A 15,928-nucleotide genomic window follows, 5' to 3' on the forward strand; every position below is an offset into this window, starting at 1 on the left:
GGTTCAAAAACCACGTTTTGTTCTCATCACGGTATCTCACAGAACCCCAGTTGAGAAAGGCCAATCTAGACTGTTGTGAATGTTTATGAAAGTAGCTACCTGGAGGTTGGTGAGAGCGGCTTCTTACACATGAGTGGGGATGACAGAAGAGCCAGGAAGGAGTTTGGGGCCACGTTCTGAATGAGTGTCATCTGGGGGAAAAGCATTCTGAATTGACCAGGATTGATGGAAGGGAGGAGATGAAAGACAGCCAGGAGATGCCTGTATTTATTTTGAGCACGTAGTTTAAGCATGTCTATTCATATCCGTACCTGGTAAAGGAATAAATGTAAATCTAAAAGCATGATTGATTTTATTGCTTATGGTTGAGATACAAGGATGCTGAATGATGCTGACCATGGAACTGAGCACTTTTTTGGTCATGCCAAGGGTGGATCCTGGAAACACCAGAAACAGAAGGTAAAGGGAAAGCCGAGAAGAAGGAAGAGTGAGAAGACACAGGAACATGGACAGAAGGAAAGGGGATGCAGAAGCTGCTTGGAAAAAAGGGACGCTGTAGTTGCACCAGTCGGAAGCATGAAAAATGATGGTGGGATGAGCAGTGGAAGAGGCTGCAGATAAGCAAAAACGCATATGAAGGAGGATTGTTGCAAAAAATGAGGATGAAAAATATTGCACAATGTTTATAGAGAAATACAGTTGTATACAGTTGCAAAGGCTCCAGAAGGGGAACCAGGAAAGTTTAAGATTGAAAGAAGCAGAGACAACGTAGGGAAATTTTGATGGAAATATAAAATGGCTTTGAAATCAGCTAAGAGGAGCCTCCAGCAGAGGGAAGGGAATTAAAAATAAAAGATACAACAAGACTTAGGATCAATCTGAAGCTCTGCAGCTGTGGCAGATGCCAGGAGGTCTTCAACAAATACCAGGAAAGAGGGGCAGTGGACCCTTGCTGATGACCTGCAACTGCCCGGAAGGGCCGTCTTTGACCAAGGATCAGCCCTACCCTCAAGGTCTAAGATTTGGCCAAAATAGCAGGCATCACAGATACCTTTTGTCTTTTGAGTCTGGAAGCCCACGAATGACCTTAGATCTGCTTGCATTTGCCTTCCCTGTTGGGTACCAAGGCTAGAATTTGCTTCTTCTCCCAACACCTCCGTCTGTAAATTTACAGATACACGAACATGCCTAGACCATATACATCTATATAACAGGTTATATTTTAGAAGACTGCTGAAGGGAGTCACGCAAGAATAAGCCCCCCCTTCCCATGATATACACCAAGAGAATGACAAAAGCAGGTACCCAACATACCTCCTATGACCAATCGTGCCTGATCTTCTCCCACCACTCTTATGCCATGGCCTCCCAATGACAGAAATCAACACAAAACAGTGTAGGGTGTGGCATGAGTACATTTATGCAATGATCATAAGCATTTCCTTACTTGAACTTGTTTTTAGACCCTGGACCACAAGTCAACCAAAATCAGGGTGGCACTATTTAAATCATTAAAAGCCTAGCATGCCTGTCAAGTCCACTGCATTCCTCCAGCTTTGCTTCCTGTTCAGAGCCACCCGCTTCCCTTTGTGCCGGGATTACCCCAGTCTGAGCAGGACCACCCACCCCTGCTGGCATCAGCAGCGTAAGACAAAGTGGGGGCCCCCTCCCCTTCCGCTCTTTAAGTGGCATGTCAGAAAGCCATGGCGTTGAGAGGAAGCCCACAGAACAATGCATGGCGCATCAGCAACAAAGGCTTCCAACCTCAATGCGTGCGAGTGCTGCAGTGACATCCTAATGTTTATTAACACCGGAGGTTAACCCTGGAGCAAGAATACTAAACCTGGCACATGCATTCCAGCAACCACCTCATTTCTCTCAAGGAATTCTCATCTTGAACATGGTTTTGCATTCAGAAGCTGCTGTTTTAGTGCCCTTAAGCCCACATAGCAAGAAATCATGGCGCACTTTGTAAGTCTGCTGCTATGAAAGGGCGCAATAGGGTGGGATCAGGAACTGAAACAAACATTACTGGGGAAAAAACAAATGGTCAGTGAAGACCTGACAATCAGAACATCAAATAATATGTACATTTCAGTACTGAATTCTGACCAGTATGCAAAGCAGTGGAAGCTTCAGAGTTCATTGTGCTGAAGGCCTCTAGAAATTCTGCTGGATAAATCTTGCAAGTGTTTCTTGACCTGGGAGGGCAAAAATATGTTTTATTCATCCTAAATGGACACTAGACACTTATTAATTTAATTTAATTTAATTTAATTTATCCAATTTAGATGCTGTCTGATTCCAAACAACTCTGGGCAGCTCATAACATAATAAAGAAAATACAGTACACACAACTCTGTTCAAAAACGCAACCAGCAAAAACCCAAAGAGTAAAAGCAGATGAAAAACAAGATGGTGAATAAATGTAGGGGGAGCCACTGTATGTGAGACTGAAGCTTCATCTTCATTTCATTTGGGGCTGGCTATGCTGCCCCAAGAGCTGCCGTGGACAATGATACCACTCAGATGCTGGGTGGTTTAGCCTTTTAAAACTTTTATTATCAAACACTGTAAGCCTACTCTAGGAACTGGCATTTTAGTCTACTTCTAATTTTCAGCAGAAGCCCAAGGGAGTTTGGGAGGAGACAAAAAGCAGCTTGCTGGCCTCATGCGGCTAACAGGTCATGCAGCCACGTTCCCCTCGATCTGCGTGTCAATTCCCAGGACTCTGCCACAGCCTCCAGACTTGCCTGTGTGAGACCAACACCTTCTCAGAGGCTTATTTTGCTGCTGATTCTAGGCATTTCCCTTCCCCTTGTGGTCTCGGGCTATTCCTTAAAACTGGCCAGGCACTGCCCACCACCCGCTCCCGCTACCCTTTCTTCTACAAAAGGTCATTCTTCCATTTTCTCTTAGATCCCAATAAACACAAACCATGAAGCCTCTTTTTTCTCCATTCAAGCAGTAAATTCACTCCTCTGAAATACCCTCCTCCCCCCAGTTAACAAGTTACAGACGGAGAAAAGTCCAAGTCTCAACTTGTTTTTGGCTGGACATTTGCTAAGGGCTATTTTTCAATGCTCACGGTGTATTTCTCAAACATGAGAATGAAACCCGTGTGCAACTTATTTTCTCCATGATGCTGTTATGGGATCCGCTGCCCCCTCCTTCAACCTCACTCCTAATTGGCTTGAGGCCATGAAGCAGAAAACGCTCTTTGCTTGTGGCAAGCAGCTGGCGGTTTTAGAGCAGCCGGCCCAATCCAGCCAGCAGCCAGGGGTGTGTGCATCTTTGCAGACCCCTTTGCGCCGCGACCCCTGGCCCAGCAAAATTCAGGCAGCAGCAGCGGCGGCAGGCAATAAAGAGCTATTAAAGTGACACGTTCAGGGACAAGATGTGGCTGTAAAGCAATGGCAGCGGTGGCACCCTCCCTGGAAATCTTTTGGGTAAACAGAAACCCTGTCAGCCTCTGGAGTAATCTTTGTCCTGCCAGCAGGAAAGACCTTGCACGTTAGTTTACGGATTACCATTGTTTCCCCTGGTTGCTGTGGGCCAGGAGGCCCTCACTCCCCCAAGCCCCTGCCACACCTTGCTCTATGCCTGCTTTTTCCGCCCTGCCTGCCAGAGTGCCCTCCAAGCCGGAGGCAGCCGATGCGGCCAGGCCAGGCCTCTGCCTCTCCCATCCCTTGGAGCTGCCCTCCCTCACTCAGCCCAGAGAGAAATCTCTTCAGTGGGAAGAACGAGGTTGAGCTGCAAGCGGTCCTGCTGAGCCCAAGCCACCGCCGCCACAGCCAGCCTTTTGGGGGAGAGCTCAGAAGGGGGCAAGGGGCTTAGGGCCCAGGGACAGGACCGGCTCCTATCCCCCCTACGCACCTTCCCTCAGCTAAGGTCCAGCAGATCCGCACCTGCTCTCTTGGCCTGGCGTGCCCCACCTCTGCTCCCCCCCCCCACAGGCTGGCACTGAGTCTTCTCAGCCACGGCAACAGCAGGCGGCATCTATTTGTTCAGGCTTAATTAAAGTGCTTTATGTTCTCAGTTCTTACTGTCACAGAATTGGAAGGATCAATGATTTTAAGCGTGTTATTTTTAGAGAGCTGAAGTTTTTAAAAAAAATTTCAGGAGTTTAAAAATTATTTTAAATTGTTCCATTTTTTAAAATATATAACATTTCTGCTTCAGGATTTTAAAACTGCAAATGCAGGGTATATATTTATAAATAGAGTAAAAATAAAGTTTTTTCATTAAAGCCCACACTCAGTTTTTGTTTCTAAATAGAAACTTATAACATTTCTTTCTTGTTCTTAAATTGGGCACATTTTACCTTATAACATTCCAAGCACGTGGGCGTTTTTACAAAGAACTTAGTTGCGACCAGTAAGGGGCAGTGAACCCTTGGAACCAAGCAATGGCACAGCCTCCCAGCCTCCCTGGGAATCTCTCACCCAGCCCAACATCAGCACCTGGACTTGGTTTGACGCTAACAAGACGGGCCAGCTGTCCAGAAATTAAAAGTAGCAACTCTGTGAAAACCATACAGCTGCTCTGACCAGCACACTGCGCACGGTGCATCTCTTTGCTGCCGTGGCTTCCTGTGGATATAATCCCACTCCCTCCTTTGGGCCAGGGTCAAAGCCTGTTTGCAATGTGACCGTGGATGGAAAGCTCCTGGGGCGGCCGGGGCTGGGCTCAGGCCCTGGGACAGGCGGTCTTGGGAACCTCCTACCCGGCTGTTCCCCTCTCAGGCTTCTTGCTCCCTCTCCCCCATGCCTCTAGGGGCACACAGCTTGACCTTCTCTGTATATTTCAATGATAGTTTATCGACACTGATTTTAATTCTTGATATCAGTTATAAAGTTTTTATGGGTTTTGCATGTCTTTCTTTGACATAAGACCGCCCAGAGTCCCCCAGTGGGAGGAGATGGGCGGGGACAAATTGGATGGATGGATGGATGGATGGATAAATAAATAAATAAATAAGAGGCCCCAATCAAGGCAAGATATGCCTTCCACGCAGCAGGGCTCCGGCAGTCTCTCTCCCCAGCACCAAAGGAATGGCAGAAGGCACCACAAACGCTTCCCTGCTGCCCAGGCCAAAACAGCACATAAACCCACCTTGTATCCCAGCTCTTTTGTCTTCTCTTCCAGCATGGAGTATTTCTCCTTGTTTCTGCTGAGATGCTCTTTGTCTCCTGTTCCTTCCACATGCTTCAGTTTCTCGTGGGAGATCTCCAGTTGTTTCTGATAATGGTGGTGCTTTTCAACTTTGGCTTCAAAATGTTTCAATTCTTCCTAGAACAGAAAATGCGTACTCACAGACACACCTACAGCTCAGCTGCCAAAGCATCCTGAAATGATGCCAGAAGCTCTAAGCCACACCAGCATGGCAGTCTTCAGCCCACGTAGCGACAGCACAGCCCCACAGATAGTCTGAGGTGCAAACAGGCCAACCACTTTTTGAAGCGGGGGGTGTGGGGTGGGGGTGGGGTGGGCAGCCTCTCTGGTTATGGGAGTTCCTACCTCGCCAGAGAAAATACATTAGTAAGTCAGCTGAGATCACCAAAATACGAGCAAACTTACAAGTTCCAGAACTTTCCATCAGGCAAGGGAACGCCCTCCACCTGTTGGGGACACTTCCAGTGGGACTCCTGCACTGAACAGGGGGTTGGATTCAACAGCCCCTTTCAACTCTATGACTCAGACACGATTCTTCAGGTGCTTTAAGGACCCATGGGAAAAGTGAAGCACAGATGCCTTCGGGAAAACTATTATTTTTATCTGTCTTGTTCTGTCGTATGAGAGAGATCCTGGGCACACAACTGTGCCTCTGGCGAACAGCAGCTGTTGTCTATGAGAGCCCTGCCATACTTGGAAGGACAGAGGTCAGGGCAGGGGGTTGGCATCTCACCCCAAAGAATGAGAATGAGCAAGTGGAGGTCATAAATAGGCCATGGCTACCTACCCGAAGGGATTCAAGTTCTTTCTCTGTAAAATTAGTTGATTTAGCCATATCCCACAAGTCAATCACACGGGGTTCTTCAAATTCTGGAAGAAGAAATAAAGGTACATTTTCCCTGTTGAACATGATACCAGCTAACTCTACTCATCTGTTTGTGCCTAGGAAATATTTCTGCAAGGGACACTGGAGAAGGACTGCTGTAAAAGCAATGGCTACCTGAGAAAAGGTGCAGAGAAGAAGCGCAAAGACGGCCTGTGAGTCCTGAATGCCGAGAAGCGGGGGGGTTAGGACCAGCCTGGAGGAAGGGCTGAGACAGTCTCACCTTCCACCTGCCAATCAGTGGGTCCTCCCAAAGACATGCAACCAGGCAGAGGCTCCTCTGGGCAGACACTCCTCTTCCTGCCCGCCGCCTGGCCCAAGCACAGCTATTCAGTGCCCCTGCCTGCGTTATGGTGGCCACAGTGGGCCTCCAGACACCTGGCCTCTTCCAGGCTCAAAGCAGCCACAGACCTGCTGCTGTCTCAGCTTTCTTTGGGAGCGTCCCAGTCGCAGGTGAGGCGGCAAGTCCAAAATCCGGACCTTAAATCAACTAAGAGGGAGTAGTGCGATTCACGAACATCCTGCATCTGCTGCTGGACTACCTTCACCCCAGTAGCACGTTAGCTTACGGGAGCCGCAAACAGGGCGGGGTGGGGAGAGTGCCATACCGCTGGTGGAATCGTAACCCTGGTGGCTGACTTTGCGCAGGCGCTCAAAGCCTTGGTTAATGCTGTAGAGCTTCTCTTTGAGCTCCGAGTGCTTGCGGTGTAGCTGCTCCTTCTTGGCTGCACTCTCCTCTTCCACTGGGTTGATCATGTTCTTGTGGACATCTGAAAATTAGAGGAAATGGCACCAGCCTGGGGAAAGAGAGGCATGCACAGGGCCTAGGCAACTGGTCTCAAAGCACAGGTAGACACTGCTCATCTACACTCAGATAAACGTTTACGATGCTACAGGAGAAAACATGCGTTTCTCGTGCTCAGAATTGGGAATGGGTAAGCCCCTGACAATTCTTCGGGGAAAGCTCGTTATCAGGCTGGCCCTGCCCTGCAGGGTGCCTGAAAGCTTCAGCAAAGATGGCAAGGACAGAAAGGAGCACAAAGAAGAGCAGAGACTCCCTTGTGCAACTGCCCTCTTGCCATGTGGGCAGCCTTCTTTCTGCCAGGCAGGAACCCCCAATGGGGGAGGAGCCCCTTTGCCCCGACACCGACCACTTTTACAGCAGGCTGCAGGAAAGATTCTGAAGTATCTTCAAAGAGAGGTAGGTCCAGTTCTGTACAAGAAGCACAAAGGAATCTTTGCTTCAGGATGGATTTCAAGGCCTCTTTCCCAAAGCAGAATCAAGCCAGGGGAGAACAGATCCTGAAAACCCAACGAGCTGCCCACATTCAGGCAGAACTGGCTCTAGGGCAGACACTCCCATCCGCTGGGCTGGCGCACAGCCACATGGCCTGATGCTGCACTGAATGAAAAGGAGCCCCTCTCTCCCTTCTTCCAGGAAAGGTTCCAGCTTAGCTACAGTTCAGAGAAAGGAAGATCCCTTTAGCTGGCCAAAACTTGCCCTTCACCAACTTTTATTTTTCTTTCCTTGCTATATGTATTGGTTACTTTGACCAGACCTGTTTTACTGAAGGTGGGGAGCAAGTAGAACAAATACAGGCAGTCCTTGCTTACCAATTGCCTTGTTCAGTGACTGCTCAAAATTATGAGGGTGCTGAAAAAATAACTTTATGACCAATGCCCAGATTTATGACCTTTGCTGCGTCCCTCAGTCACATGATCACCATTATAGTCAGTGCGTGTTGTCTGGCGCCTAACTTGTTGTTTCTCTTCCCCCCACCCCTGCAGAGCAGAGAGATTGGAGAGGAGAGGATTACAAGAGAGTAAGCAGGCACAGAGTAGGGAATACACATTGAAAACAATGTGTTGGTGCCAGCTGTGAGGGCGGGAGAATGTGTCAGGCACAGAAGAAATTGCCTATAATAATTGTTTGGTTTTTTTTCTCATCCCCCCTTGCAGAGCGGAGAGACTGGAGAGGAGGGGATTACAAGAGAGTAAGCAGGCACACAATGGGGAATACACCAGGCTATTCGCATAGCATGCTGCAGGTGCCAACACATTGCTTTCGATGTATATCCCCCATTGTGTGCCTGCTTATTCTCTTGTAATCCCTCCCTCTCCAATGAATGTAAATATAAACATTAATTTCCTTCTTGTTAATTATCCCAGCTTCCGGGTGAGCATTCCAAAGGAGGGGGGAGTGGTTTGGAGACAAACAAAAGCGAAGGTGTAAAACTGATTAGCCCTATCAGTTTCAAGCCAGAAAGCAGTCACAGTCACGTGACTTCCCACTTAGGGACTGCTTCACTTAACAACAGAGCCGCCAATCACAATTGTGGTAACTGAGGACTACCTGTACCAGCTGTGCATTCCAATGCTTTGGGTCCATACGCAGGATTCAACCTGCCAATCACACCTAATGTGGCCTTCCTCCCTCTTCCAGTTCCGAAGCTCACCAAGGGCTCATCTCAGTACCTTCTGTCCGACTCACAGCCTCCAGCAGAATATTATATTCATGGACTTTCTCTTTGTGGTGCTGGAATTCCCTCCACAACTTCTCCAGTTCTTCATCTGAGAACTTCCCAGAGGTTTTGGCCTTAAAGAAAGATCCAAGGGAAACAAGAAATATAACTCTCACTTTGCTAAATGATGTTTCTCCCTGCTCAGTGGAATTATTTTGAGAAATAATCTCTTCTGAAAAGCATTCAATAGGATGTCGAAGATACATTTTCTGGGGAACCTGACATTAACCTACTCTTCTTCTTCTTGTTATTCCATTCTTAGCAAAGACATTTAGTTATTGTGCATCAGCCCAGTCCCTAATTATAACCAAAGGAGCTTCAGGAGGCATTATTCCAGGCCACAAGGCCAACAGCCAGCAAAATTCAAGCAGGCAGCCTGAGGATGTCTTCCAGAACAACCCAAAAGGGAAGGTCATTGCCCTTGAGAAAGGAAGGACCTCCAGTTACCACAGGCCCAGGAAGAGTCACTGTGGTACGTGAATGACACGCTGGACCAGGACTGGGTGTACAAAGTCAATCTCTACAAATGGGACTCTAGAGAGCAGAGGGGGAAAGAGTATCATTACAGTACCATAAGCCCTTAAAGAAGAGGAGGAACTTAATATCCCACATAACCAGGTTTTAGAGAGCTGAAACGTGTGGGAACATGTTACCTTCTTTCTTCCTCTAATGTGACTGGGTACCTTGCCCCATCAAATAATAATTTTTACAATTCCAACTTGCAGGAAAACAGTTTCAGTACAGAAGATTATGAATAAATTAAAATCAAAAGCCCTCTTCTAAGCTCAGAGATGTCCCCCCGCTCAAAGGCTCCAGACAGACCTTGTTCCATAGCTTCTCCAGCCGGGGGTCATCAAGATCATCATTGGCAAAGCCCGCTTTGATGTAGTTGGTGCCCCACTGCTGTGCATCTTTCTTTCCATTTATGCCATATTTCACCATAATTACTGGAGGAAACAAACAAACAAAAAAAGCCGTATCCAGGGACTGTGTGTCAGCCCTTTCAGGTAAACCAGACAGGAAACACGACTAGATGAACTAATTCTACTTTATTGTAAGGCTACATTAACAGAACCTTGCAAGTCCGAAAGTACGTATCTCCCACTCTCCCCATTTATCGCTTGAATGGGGGGGGGGTGTCTTTCCTAAGTTTCTTCTTTAGACTGTCACCCTCTCTTGGACTGCCTTTCCTTTCATTCCCTAGGCAGTATCTCTCCCCTCTGTCCTCCAAGGTCACCCTCACATTCCATCACACTTTGGCATAGGTCACCAACATCTACTTTCATGCTTTTACAAAACTGGGCATGAGCAGCTATCTGGTCAACGTGCTCATGCTTTGAAAAAAATGAAATTCCTCTGATTGCATGACAAGATTGAATAGAGCACTTTCATGTTCAGGAGGATCTTGACAAGCTGGAAAAATGGGCAGAACGCAGCCAGATAAATTTCGGGAACAAATGCAAAGCCCTTCATTCAAGTAGGAAAAATGAAGGGCGTGAGCATACAATGGAGAATTCATCCTGGGCGGCAGTGTGTGCAAAACGGTTCTGCGTGTCTTGGGGACCAGAAGCTGAATATAAGCCAAAGTGCCAAGCAGCAGTATAGAATAAACACAGAGTAACCCCAGGCTCTGTCAAAACAAGCAGAATGCAAAGATCGAGAGAAGTCTTTGTCCTGCTTTCGCCAGACCAAACCTAGAACACTGAGCCCAGCTCTGTGCAAGCACTGCAGGAAAGATGTTGACAAACTGAAGCATATCCAAAGCAATGCCCCCACATGAAAAGGCCAGAAGGAAAAACTTAAAAGGAAAAGGGATGGTTTCAGCTCAGTTGCCAGGTGGGTTTACAGCAGAGAAAAGGGCAGAGAAGTGTGATGGCTGCCTTCGGATATCTGAATGGCTGTCATGCAGAAGTGTTCAGACTTGGTCCAGAAGACAAGAAAGAAACAACTTTAAATCACATGGAAACAGACATTGGGGAAAAAATGAGCTGCTCTACATGGAACAGACTGGAACAGGCTGCCTCAGAGGCCGAAGGATTTAAACAGAGGCTGAGGGGCCATGATTTGCCTAGATCAGCCTTTCTCAACCTTTTGACCCTGGAGGAACCCTTGAAATATTTCTTAGGCCTTGAGGAACCCCTGCACATTCAGGCTCAAATACAGGCCAGAAGTTACAAAATTATTATATTCGTTTGATGGGTAGGCCTGTCTATATGCATTAACAGGGTTCTTAAAGTAGTAAGAATGAAACTTACCTCTTTAATGTGAAGTTGCTCGAATTTGAAATAATTTTTAAAATAAATTGTGATCTCTTAGGGAACCCCTAATGTCCTCTTGTGGAACCCGAGGGTGCCACGGAACCTGGATCAGAAACCCTGGCCCAGATGATACCCAAGGTCCCCTGATTTTAATTTTAGAGCATAATAAGGAAGCAAGTAAACAAACAAAGACAATAGGGGAACCTTCTAATTTTCCTAAGAGCACCACATCTCCAATTAGCACAACAGAACAGGTATTGTGATAATTAAAAATAAAGATTAGCTTGGCACTGAAGAAAACTACAAAGCTGAGCTACTGCCAGATAAGGAGATAACCAAATGACTGCTGGGAAAAGAGCCCTTTGCTGTCATTTATTTACTTCTGAGTTGTTGCTTCATTCTGTCTTACCTCTCTGCCCTTGGACACTCCAGATGACTAAGAATGAAGAATAACACTAGTTAACATGCTGTTAAAACATTGGAAACCATTAACAGACCTAATTCAAGGCCTGCCATACCACATATTTTTCTCATAAAACACACTGATAAGGAGATGGATAGAAAATCTGAATCAATGGGCACAGGCTGACTTAGAGAACAGGCCTGTCTGGGTGCCAAGCCATATAAAGCTTTAAAGGTCAGAACCAGAACCGCAGCTTGAGTCCAGAACCAGAAGTTGCCAATGTAGTTTTTAAAACTGCTACAAAATGGATAAATCTGTCTGTATCAGCCACAATATCGGTGGCTGTTCTTTGAGTCAGCAAACACTCTGGGGTCCCTTTTGCGGCCCTGCGTAGAAGAGATGATGAGAAATCCAACAAGCAAGTGGCTCGAGCGTGCTGGCCGTTGTCAGTGACTCCTTAGCCAAAGGTGAAAGAAGTGACCTGGTGCAATCAAAACTGGACCCCAGAATCTGAAACTGATGGAATACACACTTCTGGATCTCACAACCATCCACTGCGGATTCCCCATTTTGCGGAGAAAGTTGCAACTGAAAGTGGCAAAAACGTTGAGGGAAAGTCATTTGAAACGTTCAAATGCATGGGCTGAGAAACGGGATATTTTACTACTTAATAAAGGGAACTGTCAGCGAGTTCACTGTGGCGCCTCAGGACGCCATGTGCACAGTTCGGGAACAACCAGGGTCACTGTGAACTGAGAAGGCTTGGGACCCTCTGGCTGAGTTGGAAATATAGTTTGGACTTCAGCAAAGCAACCTCCATAAAAATCTCAGGAACAAGCAGGATCTCATGGCTAAAATTCTGAAAGGAAATAAAAGGCTTCAAAAGGGGTGGCAAAAATTGAAGGCACAGTCACAAAGGAAAGGAGGGCGGGGGGCCTGCAGAAGCTGGTACGGCTGCACAGGGGGTTCTGAAAAGCAGAGCTGTGTGAGAGACAGGCGGAAGGAGGAACGTGAATCAAGAAAAAAGCTGTATAGCAGAATAGCTTGGAAAGGTCAGTTACACAGGCCTAGGAAGAACTGCAAAGAATTGGAAGGCTGTTGAAAGGAGGAGGAGATGGAGATGACAGTGATCAAGAAGAAAGGAGGTTTACTCCTAAGCCAGATGGCAAAACTGTTCCTATGGGCCTCGGTCTAGTTCCCTAAAGAAAACAGTGCTCAACATGGAAGAAAAAGTTGTCAGTACAAAGAGGGTTTTGCATGCCCTGAAAGCTAAGGAGGTTACTAAAAAACGACAAGATTAAACAAATTTCTCGATCAGACAAATTACTGTGCTAAAAGAGTTGCAGCATTTAGTTTAGAACTACTTTCTTTAATCTTTGAGAGTGGGGCAGCTCTTACAATTATATATATGGACCACCATCCCAAATTCTGAGAGCAGAGAGGTGTAGATAGTTTATTGTGTCATGCTCTTGTATATGGGGGCTTACATGAGTTCTATCCGCTTTTGGGGGGGGGGTATCTATTTTGCAGAGTATATACCCTGTGAGATGCCAGAAAATGTAGAAGCAGTGAAAGACTTTGTATTTCTAGGTGCGAAGATTACTGCAGATGCTGACTGCAGAAAGGAAATCAGAAGACGCTTAATCCTTGGGAGAAGAGCAATGACAAATCTCAATAAAATAGTTAAGAGCAGAGACATCACACTGACAACAAAGGCCCGCATAGTTAAAGCAATGGTGTTCCCTGTAGTAACATATGGCTGCGAGAGCTGGACCATAAGGAAGGCTGAGCGAAGGAAGATCGATGCTTTGGAACTGGGGTGCTGGAGGAAAATCCTGAGAGTGCCTTGGACTGCAAGAAGATCAAGCCAGTCCATCCTCCAGGAAATAAAGGCAGACTGCTCACTTGAGGGAATGATATTAAAGGCAAAACTGAAATACTTTGGCCACATAATGAGAAGACAGGACACCCTGGAGAAGATGCTGATGCTGGGGAGAGTGGAGGGTAAAAGGAAGAGGGGCCGACTGAGGGCAAGGTGGATGGATGATATTCTAGAGGTGACGGACTTGTCCCTGGGGGAGCTGGGGGTGGTGACGACCGACAGGAAGCTCTGGCGTGGGCTGGTCCATGAAGTCACGAAGAGTCAGAAGCGACTAAAGGAATAAACAAACAAACATCTATTTTGCAGAGTATATACCCTGTGAGATGCCAGAAAACCCTAACTGAGGAAGGAGACCAGTCCAGAAAACAACAGAGGTATCAGCCTGACATCAGTGTGAGGCAAGATTCTGGAGCGGATGATTAAGAGAAAGGTTTATTTAAACAGTGGTTCCAAGCTAACTGAGAGCATCCGTGATACAAATTCAAAAGGCTCTCAGCAGGTAGAAGCTGGCTTATAACACTGAAATGCAAGATGGAAAAGACGAGGTTGAGATTCCCACCCATAAGAAGGATTTAGGCATTTTAATGGCTCAGAGTTGAACTCAAGCCAGTGGTGCAATGTGGCTTTAATAAGCTCAATACCATTCTAGTAATATAGTTAACTATAACCATATCTATCTATCTATCTATCTATCTATCTATCTATCTATCTATCTATCAAATTTTATCACCACCCATCTCCCTCCCAAGGAGGGATAGCTGCCACCATTAACGACGTTACAGTTAATATGTGAATACGGGTAAGATATTAACTGGGCGAGAGAGTCCCTGTCGCAGGAGACAACAGCCCTCTTCCTCCTGGGCCAGTCTGGTCCAGGCGGAGATCCGCGACCCGTCCCGAGCGCCCCCTCAAGGAGCGAAGGACGAAGAGGGAAGCGGGGCGGGGGGCAAGAGGCCAAAGCCGCGGCAGGGGACTCGAATGCACGGCCGGGGGGGCGGGGGCGAGGCGCTGGGGCTCCCGTCTCCTCGGGCGACGAGGCGCCTCTCCGGCCGGCCCTCCCGCGGCGGCGGGGGAGAGCGCCGCGGCCGCCCATCGCCCGCGCCGCGGCGGCAGCAGCAGGAGTCCCCGGCCCGCGGCGCCCCAAGGGCGCGGCCGCTCAGGGGGCCCCTCTTCCCCCCCGGGGCGGGCCGCGGCCGCGCTCACCGTCCAGGCGGCGCCTCAGGCGGGCCTCCCGCTCGCCGTCCTCGTCCAGCCCCGCCGCCTTCAGCTTCTTCCAGCTCAGCTCGTCCTTCTCCTGCAGGCGCAGGTCGCTGTGCAGCTCGGCCAGGCGCACGGCCGGGAGCCCAACCTGCGGAGACGCGCCGTCAGCCTCGCCCGGCCCGCCCGGCCGCCGGCCCTCCCCGCCCCCTGCCCGCCCGGGGCCGCGCGCTCACCCGCTGGGCCTTCTCCCACAGCTGGTTCAGGCGCACCAGGCGGAACTCGGCGGGCGGCGCGGCGGCGGCCTCGTTGGCCTCCCGCGAGTACAGCCCGCCGCCGGCCGCCCGCGCCGCGGCCGCCGCGGAGAGCAGCAGCAGCAGCGGCAGCAGCAGGCCTGGCATGGCGCTCCTCGGACTACGGCTCCCAGGAGGCGCCGCTCGCGCGGGGCGGCCGGGACCGTCGCCGGAAGGGAGCAAGCCCCGCCCGCGCCTGGGCCGGACCCCGGCCGCGCAGCCAGGGCGGAAGCGGGCGCGCGCCACTTCCGGGCGCCGAGCCAGCCGCGGGGCCGGCGCCCCGCCGCTGCTGGCCGCTTTACTGCTCGGCCGCCGGGTCTTGCCGCCGCGTTTGGGCCGGTGGCCCTCGGGCCTTTGGCCGCCCACCAAGCGGCTCCGCCGTCCCGGTTCTGATCCCCGCAGAGACGGCCGGGGAGGAAGCGCCCGCCGAGGGAGGCCCGCGCTGGCGGAGCGATGCCGCCGTGCCCCGGGATGGGTGGAAGCGGGGAACCGCCTCGGAGTGGGGGCGGGGCGGGGAAGCTTCGCAGAAAGAAGTCGCCCCCTCGCCCGGTGGGGGAGCCACGGTGGGAGCTCCCGAGGCGAAAGGGGGCTTGCAGGGAGGCGGGCGCCCCCCCCCCGTAGGGAGGCTCGAAAGGGAGCGGGCAAGGCCAGAGAAGGGAAGGGGGCATCTGCGCCCGGGTGCACGGCGGGAGCGGAACCGGCGGCGGGCAGAGCCCCTCGCCCCCACTTCCCTCCGTCCTCCCCCCAGGGGGTTCCCCATTCAGAAGGGGCTGTCCCAAGGAAGGAGGGCAACCAAAGGCGAGTAAAGAGGCGGCCTGGGAGCCTCATCCGCCGTGAACTGGCGAACTAGACCAGGCCGGCTGCTGTTACCGTCGAAGGGGCTTGTGGGTTCCGACTCTGAGCCCCTTCTGTGTGGGGACGGCTGTGTAGACGATGGGGGGCTCCGTCCAGCAGCAGCAGCAGCAGGGTGCACTGCCCCCCATGTTGAGTGAGGCAGAGTATTGGGCTGTTCTCCCCATCATCCACAGCTGGCACAGCCAACCACCCTGGTGGAAGCTGGGTGTCCAATGTTAGCATAGATCCTAAACTGCATACCTGTCTTTGCCTCGCTGGCCCAAAGCCAGGACGGCCGTCCAGTCTCCAAGAAAGGCAGATTTGCCCCTTCGGCCAAGGGACCCCGTGGCTTGTGGATGTTCCTTGAGCCGCACTCCAAAAAGCAGATGGAGCCAGAGCAAAAATACATTTAATTTACATTTCAATTTAATTAAAATTAAATACAATTAGTATAGTTTCCTCATATGTATCGAATAACTTC

At 49.7% G+C, this 15,928-nt stretch overlaps 1 protein-coding gene across 1 annotated transcript; it reads right to left on the minus strand.

The window, feature by feature from the left end:
• Positions 1–1,402: 1,402 nt before the first annotated feature.
• LRPAP1 (LDL receptor related protein associated protein 1) lies at positions 1,403–14,751 on the minus strand. Its single transcript, XM_063295922.1, has 8 exons — positions 14,557–14,751; positions 14,327–14,471; positions 9,403–9,527; positions 8,534–8,654; positions 6,667–6,828; positions 5,963–6,045; positions 5,116–5,292; positions 1,403–2,201 (listed from the first exon to the last, which is right to left on the minus strand). Exons 1-8 carry the CDS (start codon positions 14,719–14,721, stop codon positions 2,136–2,138), a joined length of 1,044 nt encoding a protein of 347 aa, XP_063151992.1. The 5' UTR covers positions 14,722–14,751; the 3' UTR covers positions 1,403–2,135.
• Between the last annotated feature and the right edge of the window lie 1,177 nt (positions 14,752–15,928).

This window comes from Candoia aspera, chromosome 2, assembly GCF_035149785.1.
Source record: "Candoia aspera isolate rCanAsp1 chromosome 2, rCanAsp1.hap2, whole genome shotgun sequence".
Lineage (NCBI taxonomy): Eukaryota > Metazoa > Chordata > Lepidosauria > Squamata > Boidae > Candoia > Candoia aspera.

Excerpts from the sequence above, each read along its gene's own strand:
- LRPAP1 (XM_063295922.1), bottom strand. The coding sequence starts at position 14,721 with ATGCCAGGCCTGCTGCTGCCGCTGCTGCTGCTGCTCTCCGCGGCGGCC. Across the intron at positions 6,046-6,666 it reads GGGTTACGATTCCACCAGCG|AATTTGAAGAACCCCGTGTG; the intron begins GTATGGCACTCT and ends TTCTTCTTCCAG. Across the intron at positions 2,202-5,115 it reads CAAAAGAGCTGGGATACAAG|GTCAAGAAACACTTGCAAGA; the intron begins GTGGGTTTATGT and ends TTGCCCTCCCAG.